The following is a 25,037-nucleotide window of genomic DNA, read 5'->3' on the forward strand; positions in this document are numbered from 1 at the left end:
TTTCTTTCGGCAGAGGCCGGAATCGGAATTAGCGCAGCTGATGTTTCGTGTACATGATGCAGCCGAATCCCAATAAAAGCAAAGTGACTCCGCGGAATTTCTGAGCGGAAATTTTTTCACCGAATTCCGTTCTGAAATTCTGTTGTGTGAACGTGGGCTGAGGCTAAGCCTTGGAAATGACTCAAGTTGATTCCCTTCATATTTCTTTAAGCAAATTGAGGATAGCCTACCGAACAGAGTAAAAGCTGTAATACAGAAAAAAGAAGTTGCATCAAATAGTGATGGAGTTTTGAGCTTTTTGAGCCTTTTATGTCTTGTTTTTTTCTTTTTAATATTTTCTATGTATTTCCTGTCGTTTTTACACATTGTGTGTTTTTAATCAGAAATGAAACAAGCGGTGTGTGACTTTTCTTCCTGTTGTTTATATGGTACTTTGTGACAGTTCTGAATATCTCTCCTTCTTTCCTTTTATGTCTTTTCTCCAGGGATTACCAGGTCCGATAGGAGCTCCAGGACCAAAGGGAAGTCGGGTTAGTGTCACAGCCCCCACGCACACCCCAATTGTAGCCCGTCTTTGTGGTCTCTGTATATAAGAGGTTAAAGGGGTACTCTGGTGGAAAACATTTTTTTTTAAATCAACTGGTGCCAGAAAGTTTTGTAAATTACTTCTATTAAAAAATCTTTACCCTTCCAGTACTTTTTAGCAGCTGTACGCTACAGAGGAAATTCTTTGCTTTTTGAATTTCTTTTTTGTCTTGTCCACAGTGCTCTCTGCTGACACCTCTGTCCCGTTTCAGGAACTGTCCAGAGCAGCATAGGTTTGCTATGGGGATTTTCTCCTGCTCTGGACAGTTCCTGACACGGACAGAGGTGTCAGCAGAGAGCACTGTGGATAAGACGAAAAAGAAATTCAAAAAGAAAAGAATTTCCTCTGTAGTATTCAGCAGCCAATAAGTACAGAAAGGATTAAGATTTTTAAATAGAAGTCATTTACAAATCTGTTTAACTTTCTGGCACCAGTTGATTTAAAAAAATAAAATAAAAATAAAAAAGTGTACCCCTTTACACAGACTGCTTTAGGCCATGTTCACACTGCGCAAAAATGATGCTTGGAAGTTCTGTTGCAGCAGAGTCCCATTGCTTCTAATGGGATTTTGCTGCACCGTGCCCACGGCAGAATTTCTGCAGCAGAAACTCAGCAGAAATCCTGATTCCGGCCTTCACCGCAAGTATTTAACACTCAATTCCTATGGCGGAGACAGCTCGGAAATGCATTGACCTCTATGGAGACGTCGCATTTCTCAGCAGTCCCGCTGTTTGCAGTGTGATGGAAATTCAGCAAATATTTTACCGTGTGAACATGGCCTTAGGACAGTGTTTCCCCACCAGGGTGCCTCCAGCTGTTGCAAAACTACAACTCCCAGCATGCCTGGACAGCCAAAGGCTGTCCAGGCATGCTGGGAGTTGTAGTTTTGCAACAGCTGGAGGCACCCTGGTGGGGAAACACTGCCTTAGGATAACAAAATGGTTAGACAATATACTGCGAATAGGAAATTAACTCTATAAATGTACAACGTATGGTTATGCTCCCCATGTTGAAGAACCATAATGGAGTAATGTACAATAAGCCCGAGCTCTGAGACCTAGAAGAAATTGTGTCATTGCCTCCCGGTTTGGGCCCTCGGCCATATTCACGATAAGTAGCTGTGTGTGTTAGATAAATGACGTCACAATCCTATTCATGCCTTATTGATATTGTGTGTTTTCATTGCAGTCCTGGTAAATGGTTGCCAACATGGACACATACTGTAATTACATTAGGTATCTGGAGTGGAGAACTGGATTTCCATGTATAGCCTCTTATCCTGGAAAAAATGTGTTCAGCAGAATTTTTGGTTTGTTTAATAACTTATAAGTAAGATTTCCTCAATGCTGCCCCGGCTGCGCTGCTTGTTCTTTATATGCTGTACAGAAGCGTGACATGACAGCCGTAGTACAATGTAGACATTTTGGAAATAAGTTCCTCTAAATGAAGGCGCTGGTCCCCAAGTGTGTTAGTAGGGTTTTATTTGCAACGCGTTTCGATCCCTGTCCGGGATCGAAACGCGTTGCAAATAAAACCCTACTAACACACTTGGGGACCAGCGCCTTCATTTAGAGGAAGTTATTTCCAAAATTTCTATAATGCACTTCCACCGGATAGACTGACGTCACCCCGGGAAGTTCCTCGTGGCTGTTTTTCTCTCCAGACGCTACTGTAGGTGTTGTGCCCTGAGCACATCACCTAAGGGTAAGAACTAGAGATGAGCGAACTTACAGTAAATTCGATTCGTCACGAACTTCTCAGCTCGGCAGTTGATGTCTTTTCCTGCGTAAATGAGTTCAGCTTTCAGGTGCTCCCGTGGGCTGGAAAAGGTGGATACAGTCCTAGGAGACTCTTTCCTAGGAATGTATCCACCCTTTCCAGCCCACGGGAGCACCTGAAAGCTGAACTAATTTATGCAGGAAAAGTCAGCAACCGCCGAGCTGACAAGTTCGTGACGAATCGAATTTACTGTAAGTTCGCTCATCTCTAGTAAGAATCCATCTTTGTTTCTCCTTGGATACACCCGTTAAACGGTCCTCACTAGGGGCGCACCTCTTGTTGCTTTTTTCCACCATAGTGATGTAGCATTCACCTCAGTGTCTTGTCATCATATATCCCAGTGTTTCCCAACCAGGGTGCCTTCAGTTGTAGCAAAACTACTACTCCCAGCATGGAGGCACCCTGGTTGAGGCACACACATATAAATTATACCATTATTGGCAATCAAATATGCAATTATGAGGGGCGGTCTATGGATATATTTAGAGTAGGGGTGTCTCGATACCGATACTGGTATCGGTGTCCGGACCGATACTGGACACATGTTCTTGTCCAAATGTCACCGATACATAATCCGATACCTGGCGGCAGGACTCCAGCCGGCAGGTATCACAGAGGTGCGCTGTGAATGCTACTGAACTATGTGTAAAAAATATTAAAGGAGATATCCAGTGCTGAAAATCTTATCCCCTATCCTAAGCATATTATCCCCTATCCAGATCGCGCGCGGGAGGGGGGGGGGGGTCTGACCGCTGGGGCCGATCTCCTGTACGGGGCCCTGGCTCGCTGGGCAGATAGCGGGTGTCGACCAACGCACGAAGCAGCAGCTTACATGCCCCCTCAATACTGCACTATGGCAGAGCCGGAGATTGCCGAAGGCAGCGCTTTGGCTCTACCATAGACTTGTATTGAGGGGGAGTGTCAGCCGCCGCTTTGTGCGTTGGTCAACACCCGCTATCTGGCCAGCGAGCCAGGGCCCCGTACAGGAGATCGCTGGGGGCCTCCACGGTCGGACCCCCTGCGATCTGAAACTTATCCCTTATCCTTAGGATAGGGGATAAGATTTTCAGCACTGGATATCTCCAATAATAATAATAATAATAATAATAATCATCATCATAAATGTGAATTTCTTAATAAAAATTTGAATAATGCCCCCCCCCATCCTTTTCAAATAGTAAAATAAAAATATATATTTTTTTGAAATAACAAAAAAAGTTCCTCCTCTTAAAAAAAACTAAAAACACACCCTTTTTTCCCAATAAAGAAATAAAAAAAACTTAGAAAAAAACTGACACATGACATTGAAAAAAAGTATTGGTATCGGCGAGTACTCCAAAAAAAAAAAAAAAAAAAAAAAAAAGGATCAGTACTCATACTCGATCTTAGAAAAAATTGTATTGGGACATCCCTAGTTTATGGCATACCCAGGGACCTATCCTGGTGCTGAGAGTGAACATGCATCGCCACGCAGAGGAGACCATAAACATGATGCAATGCGTTCGGAAAATCTTCAGTCCCTTTTACTTTATACATTATGTTATATTGAGGCTTTTTCCCCCATCATTTAGCACTCAGTACCCCATAATGGAAATCTGAAAACATGGCGCCTTATTTTTTTTTATTTAAGGGAAAATTGGATTTCGCCAGAACACAAGTATTTAGACTGTTTGCTATGCCACCTAAAAGTTTGCACTGGCTCCTCCCATTTCTCCTGATCATCTTGGAGATGTTTCTCCACCTTGATTGGAGTCAATTGGGGTAAATTCAGCTGATTGGACAGGATTTGGGAAGATACTGCCCCGTCTATAAAAGGTCTCACATGTGACAATGTCTCAGAGCGATAACCAAGACATGAGGGGGAAAGAACTGCCTGTAGAGCTCAGAGACAGGATTGTGTTGAGGCACAAATCTGGTGATGAGAACAAAAACATTTTTGCTGCACTTAAAGTACCCAAAAGCACAGTGGCCTCCATAATTCTTTCATGAGAGAAGTTTGGAACATCCAGGACTCTTCTTATAGCTGCCGCCCCATCAAACTAAGTAATCAGGTATTGGTAAGAGAGGTGACCAAGAACACAGTGGTCACTTTGGCCGAGCTTCAAAGTTCCTGTGTGCAGATGGGAGAAAGTTCCAGAAGGTCCAGAACCATCACTTCAGCCTCCACAATCTGGGTTATTTCCCAGAGGGGCCAGAAAGAAGCCTCTTCTCAGAAAATGCTTAAATTCTAAGCATCATGTCTAGAGGAAACCAGGTACTGACCATCACCTGCCCAATACCATCCCTACAGTGATCATGGTGGGGGCAGCGTCATGTATAGAGGAAACCAGGCACTGCCCATCACCTGCCCAATACCATCTCTACAGTGATCATGGTGGGGGCAGAGTCATGTATAGAGGAAACCAGGCACTGCCCATCACCTGCCCAATACCATCTCTACAGTGATCATGGTGGGGGCAGCATCATGTCTGGGGGAAACCAGGCACTGCCCATCACCTGCCCAATACCATCCCTACAGTGATCATGGTGGGGGCAACATCATGTCTGGGGGAAACCAGGCACTGCCCATCACCTGCCCAATACCATCCCTACAGTGATAATGGTGGGGGCCGCATCATGTCTGGGGGAAACCAGGTACTGCCCATCACCTGCCCAATACCATCCCTACAGTGATCATGGTGGGGGCCGCATCATGACTGGAGGAAACCAGGCACTGCCCATCACCTGCCCAATACCATCCCTACAGTGATCATGGTGGGGGCAGCATCATGTCTGGAGGAAACCAGGCACTGCCCATCACCTGCCCAATACCATCCCTACAGTGATCATGGTGGGGGCAGCGTCATGTATAGAGGAAACCAGGCACTGCCCATCACCTGCCCAATACCATCCCTACAGTGATCATGGTGGGGGCAGCATCATGTATAGAGGAAACCAGGCACTGCCCATCACCTGCCCAATATCATCCCTACAGTGATCATGGTGGGGGCAGCATCATGTCTGGAGGAAACCAGGCACTGCCCATCACCTGCCCAATACCATCCCTACAGTGATCATGGTGGGGGCAGCATCATGTCTAGAGGAAACCAGGTACTGACCATCACCTGCCCAATACCATCCCTTCAGTGATCATGGTGGGGGCAGCATCATGTCTGGAGGAAACCAGGCACTGCCCATCACCTGCCCAATACCATCCCTACAGTGATCATGGTGGGGGCAGTATCATGTCTGGAGGAAACCAGGCACTGCCCATCACCTGCCCAATACCATCCCTACAGTGATCATGGTGGGGGCAGCATCATGTCTGGAGGAAACCAGGTACTGCCCATCACTCACCCAATACCATCCCTACAGTGATCATGGTGGGGGCTGCATCATGTATAGACGAAACCAGGCACTGCCCATCACCTGCCCAATACCATCCCTACAGTGATCATGGTGGGGGCAGCAACAGGTCTGGAGTTTTTATGTTTTATTTATTTTTTACCACAAGGAGCAACCATAACAAAATGTGAAACAGTGAAAAAGTCTAAAGACTTTCCCGAATGCAATATACAATGGGTCTCTACATGATTAGTTGCGGTTGCCCATAGTAACCAATAAGAAGCAAAAGTATGTCATCTCTGTTCTGATTGGTTGCCATGGATGACTCCTCCTTATATATGGGACACTTCATGTAATATAAATATTTCCTTTTATGTTTGCCTTTTGTGTTACCAATAACCTCCGGTTCCTAGAAGGGGATGATTTCCATGCTCTTGCATCCAGAAAGCCCTTTCAGAAGTTCAGCTCCTATCCCTGTAATTATAAAACTCTACAGGGTTTCTCAGTTTCCTCCCAGCCTCTTCAGGGACGGTTGCGATGTCGGCTCTTTAATCTACGGGCAATAATTGTACTCGCAGCAGAACATGGCTCGGAGTTGAGAAACCATTTACCGACAACACATCTTGAGCCCATATGCAAATGAGTCTTCTAGGATTTCATCTCCATCCCGCTCGGTGTCACAGACTTCTGGAGACTTACAATGAGCAGACTCTACAACTTTTTTTTTTACAAGACGTTGCAAAATCAGGCGATGTAGTCTGCGCTCCTGCCCCTGTGATGTCCGTTTTGTCACCCAGTGTGCGCTGTGTAACATGGGACGAACTGCGCGGCAGATGTTACCCAATCTCCACTAAATGGAAAACATCTTAAAGGGCCAGCGCTATTAAAACAAGCCTAGCATGCACAAGCAGATTTCAGATTTCCATGTAAAAGTTTCCATATGTTTATATTTGCTATGGTGACAAGTCCGAGCCTTTTTCTCTTCTTCTTTTTTTTTTCATTAGCCTATTCTGTTCACTGGTAAGGCAGAAGCCAACGCGTTTTAGGAGGAGTTTGCAGCGCAGAACATATGGCTTTCCTACAGCTGCAGTTTTATTAGCTACTATTATATGTAGCTTTGAGTTCATCTAGATTATACTATTACATGTTGGATAATATGAACAAGGACGCTTCTGTTAAATAAGCCGAGCAGTGCTTCTGGATTACAGTGGTTCTTCATAAAGGGCCAATATCCCCCTACTATATGTCAGTATTCTGCGGTATTACAGATATGAAGGTTTATTTTTAAAGGGGCAATAAAAAGTGCATAGACCAATATTTTCCAACCAATGTGCCTCCAGTTGTTGCAAAACTACAACCCCCAGCATGCCCGGACAGCCGTTGGCTGTCCGGGCATGCTGGGAGTTGTAGTTTTGCAACAGCTGTGTTACGCCGAGCGCTCCGGGTCCCCGCTCCTCCCCGGAGCGCTCGCTTCACTCTCCCCGCGGCAGCGCTCCGGTCACGTCCTCTGACCCGGGGCGCTGCGATTCCGCTGCCAGCCGGGATGCGATTCGCGATGCGGGTTTCGCCCGCTCGCGATGCGCACCCCGGCTCCCCTACCTGACTCGCTCTCCGTCTGTTCTGTCCCGGCGCGCGCGGCCCCGCTCCCTAGGGCGCGCGCGCGCCGGGTCTCTGCGATTTAAAGGGCCACTGCGCCGCTGATTGGCGCAGTGGTTCCAATCAGTGTGTTCACCTGTGCACTTCCCTATATCACCTCACTTCCCCTGCACTCCCTTGCCGGATCTTGTTGCCTTAGTGCCAGTGAAAGCGTTCCTTGTGTGTTCCTTGCCTGTGTTTCCAGACCTTCTGCCGTTGCCCCTGACTACGATCCTTGCTGCCTGCCCCGACCTTCTGCTACGTCCGACCTTGCTTTTGCCTACTCCCTTGTACCGCGCCTATCTTCAGCAGCCAGAGAGGAGAGCCGTTGCTAGTGGATACGACCTGGTCACTACCGCCGCAGCAAGACCATCCCGCTTTGCGGCGGGCTCTGGTGAAAACCAGTAGTGGCTTAGAACCGGTCCACTAGCACGGTCCACGCCAATCCCTCTCTGGCACAGAGGATCCACTACCTGCCAGCCGGCATCGTGACAGTAGATCCGGCCATGGATCCCGCTGAAGTTCCTCTGCCAGTTGTCGCTGACCTCACCACGGTGGTCGCCCAGCAGTCACAACAGATAGCGCAACAAGGCCAACAGCTGTCTCAACTGACCGTTATGCTACAACAGTTACTACCACAGCTTCAGCAGTCATCTCCTCCGCCAGCTCCTGCACCTCCTCCGCAGCGAGTGGCCGCTCCTGGGATACGCTTATCCTTGCCGGATAAATTTGATGGGGACTCTAAGTTTTGCCGTGGCTTTCTTTCCCAATGTTCCCTGCATCTGGAGATGATGTCGGACCTGTTTCCCACTGAAAGGTCTAAGGTGGCTTTCGTAGTCAGCCTTCTGTCCGGAAAAGCCCTGTCATGGGCCACACCGCTCTGGGACCGCAATGACCCCGTCACTGCCTCTGTACACTCCTTCTTCTCGGAAATCCGAAGTGTCTTTGAGGAACCTGCCCGAGCCTCTTCTGCTGAGACTGCCCTGTTGAACCTGGTCCAGGGTAATTCTTCCGTTGGCGAGTATGCCGTACAATTCCGTACTCTTGCTTCAGAATTGTCCTGGAATAATGAGGCCCTCTGCGCGACCTTCAAAAAAGGCCTATCCAGCAACATTAAAGATGTTCTGGCCGCACGAGAAATTCCTGCTAATCTACATGAACTTATTCACCTAGCCACTCGCATTGACATGCGTTTTTCCGAAAGGCGTCAGGAACTCCGCCAAGATATGGACTCTGTTCGCACGAGGCGTTTCTTCTCCTCGGCTCCTCTCTCCTCTGGTCCCCTGCAATCTGTTCCTGTGCCTCCCGCCGTGGAGGCTATGCAGGTCGACCGGTCTCGCCTGACACCTCAAGAGAGGACACGACGCCGTATGGAGAACCTCTGCCTGTACTGTGCTAGTACCGAACACTTCCTGAGAGATTGTCCTATCCGTCCTCCCCGCCTGGAAAGACGTACGCTGACTCCGCACAAAGATGAGACAGTCCTTGATGTCTACTCTGCTTCTCCACGTCTTACTGTGCCTGTGCGGATGTCTGCCTCTGCCTTCTCCTTCTCTACAGTGGCCTTCTTGGACTCTGGATCTGCAGGAAATTTTATTTTGGCCTCTCTCGTCAACAGGTTCAACATCCCGGTGACCAGTCTCGCCAGACCCCTCTACATCAATTGTATAAATAATGAAAGATTGGACTGTACCATACGTTTCCGCACGGAGCCCCTTCTTATGAGCATCGGATCTCATCATGAGAGGATTGAACTTTTGGTCCTCCCCAATTGCACCTCGGGAATTCTCCTTGGACTTCCCTGGCTTCAACTTCATTCCCCTACCCTGGATTGGTCCACTGGGGAGATCAAGAGTTGGGGGTCCTCTTGTTCCAAGAACTGTCTAAAACCGGTTCCCAGTAACCCTTGCCGTAACTCTGTGGTTCCTCCAGTAACCGGTCTCCCTAAGGCCTATATGGACTTCGCGGATGTTTTCTGCAAAAAACAAGCTGAGACTCTACCTCCTCACAGGCCTTATGATTGCCCTATCGACCTCCTCCCGGGCACTACTCCACCCCGGGGCAGAATTTATCCTCTCTCTGCCCCAGAGACTCTTGCCATGTCCGAATACGTCCAGGAGAATCTAAAGAAGGGCTTTATCCGTAAATCCTCCTCTCCTGCTGGAGCCGGATTTTTCTTTGTGTCCAAAAAAGATGGCTCCCTACGTCCTTGCATTGACTACCGCGGTCTTAATAAAATCACGGTTAAGAACCGCTACCCCTTACCCCTCATCTCTGAACTCTTTGATCGCCTCCAAGGTGCCCACATCTTCACTAAATTGGACTTAAGAGGCGCCTATAACCTCATCCGCATCAGAGAGGGGGACGAGTGGAAAACGGCATTTAACACCAGAGATGGACACTTTGAGTATCTGGTCATGCCCTTTGGACTGTGCAACGCCCCTGCCGTCTTCCAAGACTTTGTCAATGAAATTTTTCGTGATCTGTTATACTCCTGTGTTGTTGTATATCTGGACGATATCCTAATTTTTTCTGCCAATCTAGAAGAACACCGCCAGCATGTCCGTATGGTTCTTCAGAGACTGCGTGACAACCAACTCTATGCCAAAATTGAGAAATGTCTGTTTGAATGCCAATCTCTTCCTTTTCTAGGATATTTGGTCTCTGGCCAGGGACTACAGATGGATCCAGACAAACTCTCTGCCGTCTTAGATTGGCCACGCCCCTCCGGACTCCGTGCTATCCAACGCTTTTTGGGGTTCGCCAATTATTACAGGCAATTTATTCCACATTTTTCTACCATTGTGGCTCCTATCGTGGCTTTAACCAAAAAAAATGCTGATCCCAAGTCCTGGCCTCCTCAAGCAGAAGACGCCTTTAAACGACTCAAGTCTGCCTTTTCTTCGGCTCCCGTCCTCTCCAGACCTGACCCTTCCAAACCCTTCCTATTGGAGGTTGATGCCTCCTCAGTGGGAGCTGGAGCTGTTCTTCTACAAAAAAATTCTTCCGGGCATGCTGTCACTTGTGGTTTTTTCTCTAGGACCTTCTCTCCAGCGGAGAGGAACTACTCCATCGGGGATCGAGAGCTTCTAGCCATTAAATTAGCACTTGAGGAATGGAGGCATCTGCTGGAGGGATCAAGTTCTCCTGTTATTATCTACACCGACCACAAGAACCTCTCCTACCTCCAGTCTGCCCAACGGCTGAATCCTCGCCAGGCCCGGTGGTCTCTGTTCTTTGCCCGATTTAATTTTGAGATTCACTTTCGTCCTGCCGATAAGAACATTAGGGCCGATGCTCTCTCTCGTTCCTCGGATGCCTCAGAAGTTGAACTCTCTCCGCAACACATCATTCCACCTGACTGCCTGATCTCCACTTCTCCTGCCTCCATCAGGCAGACTCCTCCAGGAAAGACCTTTGTTTCTCCTCGCCAACGCCTCGGAATCCTCAAATGGGGTCACTCCTCTCATCTCGCAGGTCATGCGGGTATCAAGAAATCTGTGCAACTCATCTCCCGCTTCTATTGGTGGCCGACTCTGGAGACGGATGTTGTGGACTTTGTGCGAGTCTGCACTATCTGTGCCCGGGATAAGACTCCTCGCCAGAAGCCCGCTGGTTTTCTTCATCCTCTGCCTGTCCCCGAACAGCCTTGGTCTCTGATTGGTATGGATTTTATTACTGATTTACCCCCTTCCCGTGGCAACACTGTTATTTGGGTGGTCGTTGATCGATTCTCCAAAATGGCACATTTCATCCCTCTTCCTGGTCTTCCTTCTGCGCCTCAGTTGGCTAAACAATTTTTTGTACACATTTTTCGTCTTCACGGGTTGCCTACGCAGATTGTCTCGGATAGAGGCGTCCAATTCGTGTCTAAATTCTGGAGGGCTCTCTGTAAACAACTCAAGATTAAATTAAATTTTTCTTCTGCATATCATCCCCAGTCCAATGGACAAGTAGAAAGGATTAACCAGATCTTGGGTGATTATTTGCGACATTTTGTTTCCTCCCGCCAGGATGACTGGGCAGATCTCCTCCCATGGGCCGAATTCTCGTATAACTTCAGGGTCTCTGAGTCTTCCTCCAAATCCCCATTTTTCGTGGTGTACGGCCGTCACCCTCTTCCCCCCCTCCCTACTCCCTTGCCCTCTGGTCTGCCCGCTGTGGATGAAATTTCTCGTGACCTTTCCATCATATGAAGAGAGACCCAAAATTCTCTCTTACAGGCTTCATCACGCATGAAGAAGTTCGCGGATAAGAAAAGAAGAGCTCCCCCCGTTTTTTCCCCTGGAGACAAGGTATGGCTCTCCGCTAAATATGTCCGCTTCCGTGTCCCTAGCTACAAGTTGGGACCACGCTATCTTGGTCCTTTCAAAATTTTGTGTCAAATTAATCCTGTCTCTTATAAACTTCTTCTTCCTCCCTCTCTTCGTATCCCTAATGCCTTTCACGTCTCTCTTCTCAAACCACTCATCCTCAACCGTTTTTCTCCCAAATCTGTTCCTCCCACTCCTGTTTCCGGCTCCTCGGACATCTTCTCGGTCAAAGAAATTTTAGCTGCCAAAAAGGTCAGAGGGAAAAATTTTTTTTTAGTGGACTGGGAGGGTTGTGGTCCTGAAGAGAGATCCTGGGAACCTGAGGACAACATCCTAGACAAAAGTCTGCTCCTCAGGTTCTCAGGCTCTAAGAAGAGGGGGAGACCCAAGGGGGGGGGTACTGTTACGCCGAGCGCTCCGGGTCCCCGCTCCTCCCCGGAGCGCTCGCTTCACTCTCCCCGCGGCAGCGCTCCGGTCACGTCCTCTGACCCGGGGCGCTGCGAATCCGCTGCCAGCCGGGATGCGATTCGCGATGCGGGTTTCGCCCGCTCGCGATGCGCACCCCGGCTCCCCTACCTGACTCGCTCTCCGTCTGTTCTGTCCCGGCGCGCGCGGCCCCGCTCCCTAGGGCGCGCGCGCGACGGGTCTCTGCGATTTAAAGGGCCACTGCGCCGCTGATTGGCGCAGTGGTTCCAATCAGTGTGTTCACCTGTGCACTTCCCTATATCACCTCACTTCCCCTGCACTCCCTTGCCGGATCTTGTTGCCTTAGTGCCAGTGAAAGCGTTCCTTGTGTGTTCCTTGCCTGTGTTTCCAGACCTTCTGCCGTTGCCCCTGACTACGATCCTTGCTGCCTGCCCCGACCTTCTGCTACGTCCGACCTTGCTTTTGCCTACTCCCTTGTACCGCGCCTATCTTCAGCAGCCAGAGAGGAGAGCCGTTGCTAGTGGATACGACCTGGTCACTACCGCCGCAGCAAGACCATCCCGCTTTGCGGCGGGCTCTGGTGAAAACCAGTAGTGGCTTAGAACCGGTCCACTAGCACGGTCCACGCCAATCCCTCTCTGGCACAGAGGATCCACTACCTGCCAGCCGGCATCGTGACAAGCTGGAGGCTTCCTGGTTGTGGAACATTGTTCTAGACCATATATAAGGCCCTTATTAAGAAGTATTCGATCTGTACAAATTTTTTACTTTCTTACATCCCGATGAATGTTCCCATTTAGGCCCCATTCACAAGGCGAAATCCGGCGGAAAAATGCATCTCGTAAATTACGTTTCAGCAGGCTCCCATTGTTTTCAATGGGAGTCTGCTGCACCGCGCACGCTGCAGAATTTTAAATACCGGACACCCAAGAAAGAATAAACATGTCAATTCTTTCAGCGAAATCAGTAGATAGTCTAGTGCGCCAGGATTTTCACAGTAGTTCATACATTTGGTGCGTCTTCAGACTTTCTAGTGTAGTTTGCACCAGAATTTTGGCGCACCGTGTCATATTTTAAGCCACACCCATTTTTCTTTCAAAGCCATGCCTTTTTATTTATATATTTATTTATGTATTAAATACATTTTTTTAATTTATTTATTTTATTTTACTTTTTAAATAATTTTTTTAAATTATTTATTTATTAATGTATTTATTTTATTTTACTTTTTTAATATTTTTTAAAATTATTTATTAATGTATTTATTTTTTTATTTATTCATTCATTCATTTATTTATTTTAACATAAAGCCTTTCCCCCCTCGTGGAACACGATAAACCAAAGTGTCTAAACACATAATAAATGGGGTGCACAGCACGTGCGCCAGTTGTTTGGTGCCGATTACGCCAGAATCCTGGTATAGTTTCAAATTTGCCGGGCTTTTCATCATGCAATTTGGCATTGTTTACATAAAAAGAGGTCACAGGTAGACAACCCCTTTTTCTGATTGAAGTCGCCCCTCACATACACAAGCGGCTCTGACCTGAATTGCGCTTAGAAGTTGCGATTGAGCAAGGGCGGCCATTTGTCGCTGTCTGTCTTCTCTGACATATAGAGAGGGGGGTCCTGAGCAATGTTCCCTCCTCTAGGAACCCAATAGGGCAAATTGTTCAAACGTACCTATTATCAACTAAACTTTCCCTAATCCCCCTCCCCATCTGTCCCTGTCTCTAACTCTATCTATCCTAGTGTTTATTTTACTTAAAAACCACATAAAAATACTTTTTTATGTTCATCTTCGGTAGCTCAGAGAGGAGCGTCTGAGAAAGGAGGAAGTGGGTGGGGCCCGGCAGGCGCAACGTCATCTGAAGCCTTGCCAGGCCGCTTCCGCCCTTCTTCCTGTATGCTGCGCCCCCTCTTGGGAGCGCGCATACAGGTGGAGTGCAGGGCAGGAACAGTGTGAGGTGACTTTTTCAAACCCATGGGTTTGAAAAATCCACCTCACACTGGCTCTCCTTGTCAGCGGGAGGAGCCTGAGACGCCGCTGGCCAGCAGAGTCAGGAGCGCGCCTGGTAGGGATGTGCGCACAGCGCTCGCTCCCGCCTGTCCGCTTGCTGCGCTGAGTATCAGATTTCGGACTCAGCCACCAAGCCGACGGAGTCTGAAATCACCAAAAAAGGGACTCCTAGGGAGGCCCCTAGTGGCGAAAAGTTTAAACACAAAAAAAACATAGAAGAATAAAAAATTTTTAATACAACCCTATTAGTAAATTTTTATATATAATAAACTATAAAATCTAAAAAAAAAAATTGATGAGAGGTACTCTTTCAAACTACAATAACTTTTAGAAAACAAATTACAAAAAGCAAAAAAAAAACTAAAACAAATTCCGCTTACCAACCATATGAACAGTGTGCCAAAATGTGATCCAGAAGCTCAGATGACAATGGGCCGGATCCCATGTAGTAAATCCCAAGGATGAGACAAGATGGTATCCAGGAGAAAAGATTTACTTTACTAGGTTTATATTAGAATCACAAACTAAAAAAAGACATGTCACTAAGAAATGAGGTAGAACACCGACGTGTTTCTAGTACATAGCTCTTAATCATGGCCTCGATAACGTGTGATTCTGGGACACATTTTTATTTTTTTACGTAACTAATAATATTGTATTGAGGAAGTACTTTAGGATTGCCAAGATGCTATTGCTTTTACTATGAGGTAATACTGGATAGCAGAAAGTATCATGTTGCTGAGCTGTAACCGTAATCCTCTGTTAAATATTCCTTGAGCATTTTGGGGAGCCTTTTTATTTCTGTAGCATGAAGAATAAGAGGTTACACCAGTCAGGGCACTGCTAAAATACACGATCTGGATCTTATTACATGTGGATTAAATGGAGAAGCTCCCTAATCTCATCTTTTGATACCCCCCAATTTCGTTTCCTCCAATGGATGAGGTTGAAGATTAGTGGCAGGACTGAATGGGCTGCCTTGTTCTTCCTTGGTTCGTACATTAAGGGAACATAAAAATGTCTTTGAATGGTTCAGGCACTTAGTTAATCTCTGTATAAGGCAGGGGCCAGACGTTTTTCATATCGGGCTTTGCTACTGTTATCTGACTAAGCTCGTTTGGTTTCAGGGTCCGCGCTCTTTGAGTAATAGATGTGGTTAATTTATTATTAATGACAGGTGAAAGCTTTACTTCTGTATTGATGTCTCTTTGTTATGACTAACAGCGAGAGGATGATGTGAACTTTGTCGCCACTAACCCCTAACTAGCATTTATCACTGCAGGTCCTTTCGCGCCCCAGGCTCCCTTCTGCATACCATGGTCCCTGGTGTGAGGGTATGTGCCCTTGGACTACATCGTGGAAGCCAGCACCATGCAGTCCATGGGCATATACACTTGCCTCAAGGTTTATCTCATCGCGGAAAGCTGCAGACCAGCGCTGGAGGAGAAGCGGCCACCATCGAGAGATTGATGCCAAAGCAGGCAGGGAGTGAGGCGTTTCAACCACAAGCTCACATTGTTTTTTTTCATTTCATTGTAGGGCTATATTGGCCTTCCAGGATTATTTGGGTTACCTGGAGCTGATGGAGAACGCGTAAGTACATACTGACTATCTTAATAATAAATGCATCCCCCTTTTTATTATAAGTGGGAATTTATTTTAGAATATTTCATTTTTAGCTGAGTTTTATAGCCTGTTATGGAGAACTAAGGAGGATATGGGCGCCATATTGTCATCTGAGCCATTGTGTAATTTGCTGCCCTTAGTTATTGTGAATATTGATGCCCAGTTCTGACTCTGTATTACAATTTGAAAACCTGCGAGTTACAGCACTTGTTGATGTCTGTAACTCCAACTGGAACCAAAAACAGGGACCCTTTGTTAGAGGACCTGGCTGTTGTGCCCATCAGTAGAGGTCCCGGCCACAGTGCCCATCAGTAGAGGTCCTGGCCATGGTGTAGATTAGTAAAGGTCCTGGCCACAGTGCCCATCAGTAGAGGTCCTGGCCATGGTATAGATTAGTAAAGGTCCCGGCCACAGTGCCCATCAGTAGAGGTCCTGGCCATGGTGTAGATTAGTAAAGGTCCTGGCCACAGTGCCCATCAGAAGAGGTCCTTGCCATGGTGTAGATTAGTTAAGGTCTCAACCACAGTGCCCATCAGTAGAGGTCCTGGCCATGGTGTGGATTAGTAAAGGTCCTGGCCACAGTGCCCATCAGTAGAGGTCCTGGCCATGGTGTAGATTAGTAAAGGTCTAATCACAGTGCCCATCAGTAGAGGTCCTGGGCATGGTGTAGATTAGTAAAGGTCCTGGCTACAGTGCCCATCAGTAGAGGTCCTGGCCATGGTGTAGATTAGAAATGGTCCTGGCCACAGTGCCCATCAGTAGAGGTCCTGGCCATGGTGTAGATTAGTAAAGGTCCCGGCCACAGTGCCCATCAGTAGGAATTCTAAAAATGGCACCCATCAGTAGGGTTACCGGCTTTGGTGCAATTCAATAATGGTCCACAGGGTGATTAATATGGGCCCTGGCTATGGCACCCATCATTAGGGGTCATGACCACGGCATCATGAGTAGAGATCCTGGCTGCAATGGCCATTGTACATCATGCCGTCGCTAGGAGTCCCAGCTGCGGCGCCCATCAGTAGGGGTCCTCAATAGGTACCCAGTTACATTTTATTGACTTGCCTGATTGACAGGTCAAGAGTTTTGTCAGAAAACCCTGTTATCTAAGCTGAACCAATTGTATATTTACAACCCCATTTGTCACACTGTCTCCGGGGCTCAGGGTAGATGCTATTACAGCTGATTAGGAGGATATTTGTCTAAATTGGGTCTCTAGATCATTTAGTCAGGGCAGAAGTCTTGCATTCCCATGACATTTGGGACATTAATGGAGCTTAAATGCTGCCATTTGACTGATGTAGAAAGCTCTCTGTGATGTTCAAAGGATAATCACAACCATGCCTCCATGCTGCCCTCTAACCCATCCAACATGTAAACAAACAGAAGAGTAACAACCATCCGGAGCGCTCCGCAGGCGGCCAGAGCTGCGATCCATCTATTACCCAGACTGAGGATTGCTTGTGGTCATTTCACTTAGACCGTGGAGAATGGATAAGCAAGTGCACAGTTTATAGATTTGTTTTACTCATTGGAATATAGTCACTTTAGAGACTTTTGGGCACAACGGGTGAGACTTTTATAGGGAAATCTAGCACAGCCGGGGAGTGTATAAATTGTAGAGAGCCCTTCTCGATGGACAGGAAGTGGTGACCCTCTGTAAAACAGACGAGGACTCTGAGTAACTGCGCTGGTGGGTCTGTTTACCCTGTTACCATGAGATACATTCATCTAGTGATGACATAAGGATGAGCTTCTATGGAATAATGCATGGAACATGAATGGGGTTGTCTCACCACAGGAGAATGCCACTACTATGTGAACACTTATCAAGTGAACATACAGTCCCAAATCTGGAAGCATACACGAGTAGCTCTGTGCTACCATTGTGGTTCTAGTGCTCGGGTCCTGACTCAGCCGAATGTGTGGGAGTTTGGCAAATCTTCGGTAAACAAGACTAATCTAGACAGTGTAAAAATGTACAGGTTGTCGTCACGGGTCATGAACATATCACGTTTTTTTTTTGTGGTTATGGCAATGTTCCTATAATACACTTGTGCATTAGTGTTGAGCACGAATATTCATAATGCAAATTTTTATCGTGAATATCGGCACTTTGCGATTTCGCGAATATTTTGAATATAGTGCTTTTTTTTCTTCAAATTTTTATGCAAATTTTCCATCCGAATAGGGGTCTATCACATGGGTCTATCACGTGGGTCTTTTTTTCTTGTTTTTTTTTTTCACATGCAAATTTTTATGCAAATTTTCCATGCGAATTTTAATATAAAGATGGCTACTCAAGGATGAAATTCAGAATCTTTTCTTCCTGCCAACATAATTTATGGGGGGAGAGTACGGAGACCCCCCATACAAATTAGATAGATGGTCAGCCCTGCCAGTATTGGTGGGTTCAGTTGACTTTTCTCTAAATTGTATAGGGGCCTTTAAGGGTATTTGCTTAACCCAAATCACTTTCAATTATTTCTTTACTGTTCTCCTTTTGTACATGTAATCTTCCATTGAAGCCCATTGTATTTGTGTCCCTGTTATTTAATAGACAAATCACAGAAACTTGTCAGCAGTTTCGACTGTGCCCCCTCACTGATCATTAGAACGGGTAGGTTGACGTGCATCTAGTGAAACTGTATTGGTCTAGTGACACTGGATGGAGACAGCATGAAGCCGGGGAGTGAAGCACACAGCCATGCTCTTCTCCCTGATAGTTCTAATGATCTTGGGGATCTCAGCATTAGAACTAGTGGGTAGAAGTGCGTCTAGTGAAACTGTACTGGATGAAGATAGCAGCGAGCCGGGGAGTGAAGCACACAGCCGTTCCCTTCTTCCTGCTCATTCTCATGTTTATGGTGGTCTCAGCATTAGAACTAGTGGTGAGAAACACATCTAGTGAAACTGTACCAGATGGAGATTTAAGCTAGACAGGAAGTGAAGCACAGAGCAGCGCTCTTCTCCCTGCTCATTATGTTTGTGGTGGTCTCAGCATTAGAACTAGTTGGGAGAAGCGCATCTAGTGAAACTGTACTGGATGAACATAATAGCGAGCCTGGGAGTGAAGCACACAGCAGCACTCTTTTCCCTGCTCATTCTAGTGATAGAGGGGGCCTCAGCATTCAAACTAGTGGTGAGAAACACATCTAGTGAAACTGTACTGGATAAAGATAGCAGCGAGCCGGGGAGTGAGGCACACAGCTGCGCTCTTCTCCCTGCTCATTCTCATATATTTGGTGGTCTCAACATTAGAACTTGTGGTGAGAAATGTATCAAGGGAAACTGTACTGGATGGAGATGGCAGCTAGACAGGGAGTGAAGCACACAGCATCGCTCTTCTCTCTGCTCATTCTCATGTATTTGGTGGTCTCAGCATTAGAACTAGTGGTGAGAAATGTATCTAGTGAAACTGTACTGGATGGAGATGGCAGCTAGACAGGGAGTGAAGCACACAGCAGCGCTCTTCTCCCTGCTCATTCTAATGATCATTGGGGTTTTTAGCACTGAATCAAAACTTTTGCTACGTCTCTGTAACATACGAAAAGTATTTTTATGTTGTAGGGACACTTTGAACAGTTTACACATTTTAAACCTTTATCTTGCTTGTTGAATTTTCTGAAAAACAGAAAATCTCCTTGTTAGTGTTTTTTTTTTCTTTTCTTTGCATTTTGTAGCGTATTAAAGGCTCAGGCCTTCCTGTAACAAAGAGGCAGTGTCTTCATTCAGCACCTTTTATGCTGAAGTGGAAGTGCGGCCTCTTCAGAGACTTATGAGTCGTATCTTTCTCCCTTGGCTCTGTCCATAGATGTCTTTGTGAACCTGTAACCCAAACCTTCTTCTTCTTTCTCCACAGGGTTTGCCTGGAGTTCCCGGGAAGAGGGGCACGATGGGTAGGCCGGTAAAGTTTTTCCTTGTCTACTTTGCAGTCCTAGTGTAATGAAACGGAAAACCAAGTCTTCCTACTGCTAGTTATAATATTGTATATTTTCCCTGTGTGTCACAGATTATTAACAAGCCGTGTCCGTGTTTGTCATAGCTCCTGTATTGTCTTCTGGTCATCTAATGTCTAACCTACCTCATGCATTGTGATAATGTTGTTGACGCTTCAAGAAGGGAAACCCAGTAGCAGCCGGCAATGTGAAACTCCCAGTGTGCTGCAATAAAGAAGGAGCAATAAGTAACCCTTCCCTTTTGTTGAAACAACACAATAGGCACATTTATTACATTTAAATTACCCTAAATAGCCCAATTTAAACATCATCAGGAGCCATTAATGCATCGCGTTACACTGTTACGAATTCTGTGTGTATATATTATGCGGAATCCCATACAAACAGAGCGTAAAGTGTTGTCCGGCAAATTCAGAAAAAAAATAATAAAATGGGGTAAATTACAATTCTGAGTTAACAGAGAAGAGTTCATTGTTCTACACCAACATTTGCCAACCCATGCGCCTCCAGCTGTTTCAAAACTACAACTCCCAGCATGCCCGGACAGCCGAAGGCTGTCCGGGCATGCTGGGAGTTGTAGTTTTGCAACAGCTGGAGGCGCATGGGTTGGAAAACACTGTTGTAGTTCCTTATCTTATTAGCTAGGATCTCTAAAGGACCCACTGAGTACTTGCATTAGATAGACAGCCAGTTGGTTTCGACAGGAAATGTAATGCGTCATTTCACCTGTGGTGGTGCTGTAGCGTAATGGAACTACTACTGCGGGGATCCACAGGCTGATCACTGGGGGAACCTTAAAGGGGTACTCCGGTGGAAAACTTTTTATTTATTTATTTATTTTTAAATCAACTGCTGCCAGAAAGTTAAACAGATTTGTAAATTACTTCTATTAAAACTTAATCCTTCCAGCACTTATTAGCTGCTGAATACTACAGAGGACATTCTTTTCTTTTTGGAACATAGAGCTCTCTGCTGACATCGCGAGCACAGTGCTCTCTGCTGACACCTCTGTCCATTTTAGGAACTGTCCAGAGTAGGAGAAAATCCCCATAGCAAACATATGCTGCTCTGGACAGTTCCCAAAATAGACAGAGATATCAGCAGAGAGCACTGTGCTCGTAATGTCAGCAGAGAGCACTGTGTTTCAAAAAGAAAATAATTTCCTCTGTAGTATTCACTAGCTAATAAGTACTGGAAGGATTAAGATTTTTTTAATAGAAGTAATTTACAAATCTGTTTACCTTTCTGGCACCAGTTGATTAAAAAAAAAAAAATTAAATGTTTTCCACCGGAGTACCCCTTTAATCCTTCCAGAGGAAGTTGTGTAGTTCTTTCCAGTCAGACCATAGTGCTCTCTGCTGCCACCTCTGTCCGGGTCAGGAACTGAACAGTTCCTGACTCGAACAGAGGTGACAGCAAAAAGCACGAGGTTTCGGCAGTGTTTCGGATGTGGCATATAAGGAGTGCTGTGGTATTCTTTAACTACTTTGGACGTGCAGGGGCTATGGAGGGTGTCGGGGTCTGACACTGCATGCACTGGTGCCATACGAGTTTAAAGTGGTGCCGCTTGACTTTTTTTTGCAATGCAACGCGCCATTCATTGTGGCATCAGAAGTTATATATAAAGAGAAAATATGGTTTATAGGATAACACATCCTTGCATCTTAAAGTTTGCTAAATGGAAAAATGAACGGGGTTTTATAAGATTAGATAAACATAATTGCCACTCTTCTCTGTGGTCGGTGTCTGGTACTGCAGCTCAACCTCATTCATTACCAAACATAGGCCAACAGTGGCGCTGTTTTTGGAAGGAAACAGTCTTGTTTTCTAATATTGCCAATCTATCAGACACTTGTATGAATACCAGTTCCCTAATATATCCAATGATATTGCTAATGTGGCTAAAGGGAGTAAAAAAAAAAAAATTCTCATAATAAAAAGAAAACTATATATATAATACAATGTGTGTGTGTGTGTGTTAAATATATATATATATATATATATATATATATATTTTTTTTTATAGTTAAATATATATACGGTATATATATTTTTTTTATTATATATGTGTGTATATATATATATATATATATTTTTTTTTTATTTAATTTATGTATACCAGTTCCTTAATATATACAATGATATTGGTAATGTGGCTAAAGGGAGAAAAATTCATAAAATATATATATATATATATATATATATATATATATATATATATATATATATGTATGTGTGTGTGTTAAATATATATATATACAGTGACCCCCCGACTTATGATGGCCCCGACATATGATCATTTCAACATATGATGGCCTCTCAGAGCCCATCGTATGTTGAAGGCTGCATCGACATATGATGCTGCTGTGTGTCGGGGCCATCGTACAAACAGCTATCTGACAGCGCAGACAACTTCAGCAACTGACAGATAGTTGTATAATGTGCCCCGTGCGCCCCGTTCTGCCTCCTGTTACTCACATGCTGTCCTGCTAACTCATACAGGCTTCCACTGTGAGCTCCGTGTAAGCCCCGCCCCCCAGTGCAGCCATAGCTGCAGGCATCCAATGAGCTGCTGGCTGCCCTCCCCTTCCTTTCCTATAGAGCTGTAGTCGGCAGGATGGTAATGGAGGACATTCTGTCCCCCCCTGAAGGTATTTAAAGAACTGTACAGTACTGTATGCGATGTCACACATCACATACAATACATATACACACAGTACACCTCATACATTAATGTTTCCCTATCAGTGTGCCTCCAGCTGTTGCAAAACTATAACTCCCAGCATGCCCAGACAGTCAATGGCTGTACATGCATGCTGGGAGTTGTAGTTGTGCAACAGCTGGAGGCACCCTGGTTTGTTAAACACTCCCCATACACTCCACATACCATGGTCATCCCAGAACCAATTAGCAGTTTCCCATAGAGAGATGTATTCAACATACAATGGTTCCAAGGCCCCAGAACCAATTACCATTTTTACATAGACATATGTACTCAACATATGATGGTTTCAACATATGATGGTTCTCCTGGAACCAATTAATATCATATGTTGAGGTACCACTGTATATATATATATATATATATATATATATATATATATATATATATATATAAATAAAATTATATTTAAATATATTTATATATATATATATATATATATATTTTTTTTTTTTTTTTTTTTTTTTTTTAAATATATATGTGTGTGTATATATATATATATATATATATATATATATATATATACACACACACCCTTAATACTGGAGAAGAGAACAGCACTCTGTAGCTTTGGTCAGAAGTCCACCATTTGTACAGCAAAAAAGGATCTCACTGCAGCACACATATTAAAGTGAAAAAAATTGGTGATTTATTCCATAAAAATGGGTGAATTCACAGCAAAAAAGCGACATTTCGACCAGGCTAACGCTGATATCAGACTGCTTGATAATGACTGGGTGAGCCTGGTCGAAACGTTGCTTCTTGCTTTGAATTCACCCATTTTTGTGGAATAAATCACTAAGTTTTGTCACTCTAATATGTGTGCTGCCGTGAGATCCTTTTTTGCTATATAAATATGTGTGTATATATAATACACCGAATAGATTTTTTTTCATGTACAGGTAAGGTAATGCCACAGTGGCTTCTACTTTTATATACCTATAGATTCGCCTCTTCCCGCTGCGTCACTACATGTACCCACAGCTTTTCTCTTTGTGAGACTCTTTTTTTAGTTTTTCCCAAATCTAATCTTAGACGCGGCCTGAGAGATCTCTGCAAATGTTGGACATACTTCTACCTCGATGTCATGCAGACTGCAGCTCTAAATAGAGAAGCCCAACCTGCTTCTTCAAAAAGACGGCAATCTTTTAGATCTCGTGTACATAAGTGGTCACAGACGGTAATTTATGGCTCTGGCATGGAACCCAGAACATCATGTTTCTTGCTGTTCGAGTCTATCGGAGCATTATCCTGACACGGCTTTAAAGGAAGGTGCCTACCTGCAAATATGTGGATATGTACCTGTCCGCCAGGGACTCCCCCTACAGATATTTGGGGAAGGAATGCTGTCTTCTGTGCATGTTTAACCTCCCTAGCGGTACGATTCCGTCTGGAAATTTGTACCAAAAGCGGTACAATTTTTTGCATTGAAATTCCACATCTCCCCCCGTCACATTCCCCCTCCCTTGTCACATTACCCCCCCCATATCACATTCCCCCCCTGTCACATTCCCCCCCCTTGTTGCATTCTCCCCCCCCCTGTCACATTCATCCCCCCTGTCACATTCCCCCCTTGTTACATTCTCCCCCCCCCTTGTTACCTTCTCCCCCCTCCATGTTACATTCCACTCCCCCCCTGTCACATCCCCCCTTTGTCACATTCCTCCCCCCTGTCACATCCCCCCCCCCTTGTCACATTCTCCCCTCTGTCACATTCCCCCCTATGTCACATTCCCCCCTATGTCACATTCCCCCCCCCTTGTCACATTCCCCCCTCCCCTTGTTACATTCCCCCCTATGTCACATTCCCCCCCCCCCTTGTCACATCCCCCCCCCCCCTTGTTACATTCTCCCCTGTGTCACATTCCCCCCTTGTCACCTTGTCACCTTCTTGTCCTGCAGCAAATACACTGGGTTTGCCGGCAGATTTCAAACCTAGTGTATTTGCTGCAGAACAAGTCCTTTCCCCTTCAGCCAATCACAGGCTTTACACCACTGCGGCCTGTGATTGGCTGAAAAGGGAAAGGTCCTGTAAGATGAATAGAGCAGGGACAAGAGTGCACGGAGGGGAACGACATCTTCAGGGACCGGGACTAGGTGAGCAAAAGGTTTTTTTATTTTCTTCCTTTTTACTTTTACACTTAGTTCAGGGTTTTCTACCAGGGGGCCTCCAGCTGTTGTGAAACTACTGCTCCCAGCATGCCCGGACAGCCTTTGGCTGTCCGGGCATGCTGAGAGTTGTAGTTTTGCAACATCTGGAGGCCCCCTGGTTGAGAAACACTGACTTTTAGTATATGTCTTTACCTGCTCTGGCCGGCCCCCGCCACGGGAGCCGACCCGAGCAGATAATAACATATTTTCCCGGGGGCTGCATCACTACATCGCAAAAAGCAAAAATCGCGATTTGATTGCTTTTGCGATATACTGTGCAGCCCGCACAGCAACTCTGCAATTCTACCCCGAGCGTGACTCGGGGTTACCGCTTCTAGCAGCGAAAATTAACCCCGAGTCACGCTCGGGAATACCGCTAGGCTGGTTAAAGACCAGCTAACCTTCACTGCTAGGTCTTTATAGTTATATGCTGTGCAATGCGTTTGCTCTTTATCAGCCATGTTGAGGAATTCGTCTTACTTTTTCTAGAACAATTGTTCTG

The 25,037-nt window shown here is 45.7% G+C and overlaps 1 protein-coding gene across 1 annotated transcript in view; it reads left to right on the plus strand.

The window, feature by feature from the left end:
* Positions 1-25,037, plus strand: part of COL27A1 (collagen type XXVII alpha 1 chain) — a 341,158-nt gene that overhangs the window by 95,399 nt on the left and 220,722 nt on the right. Inside the window, exons 10-12 of the mRNA XM_056540545.1 lie at positions 486-530; positions 15,620-15,673; positions 19,566-19,610. Of these exons, the coding sequence (XP_056396520.1) occupies positions 486-530; positions 15,620-15,673; positions 19,566-19,610 (144 nt within the window). The remainder of the gene's footprint in view (positions 1-485; positions 531-15,619; positions 15,674-19,565; positions 19,611-25,037) is intronic.

The sequence above is a fragment of the Hyla sarda genome, chromosome 9 (genome assembly GCF_029499605.1).
Source record: "Hyla sarda isolate aHylSar1 chromosome 9, aHylSar1.hap1, whole genome shotgun sequence".
Taxonomy (NCBI): Eukaryota; Metazoa; Chordata; class Amphibia; order Anura; family Hylidae; genus Hyla; species Hyla sarda.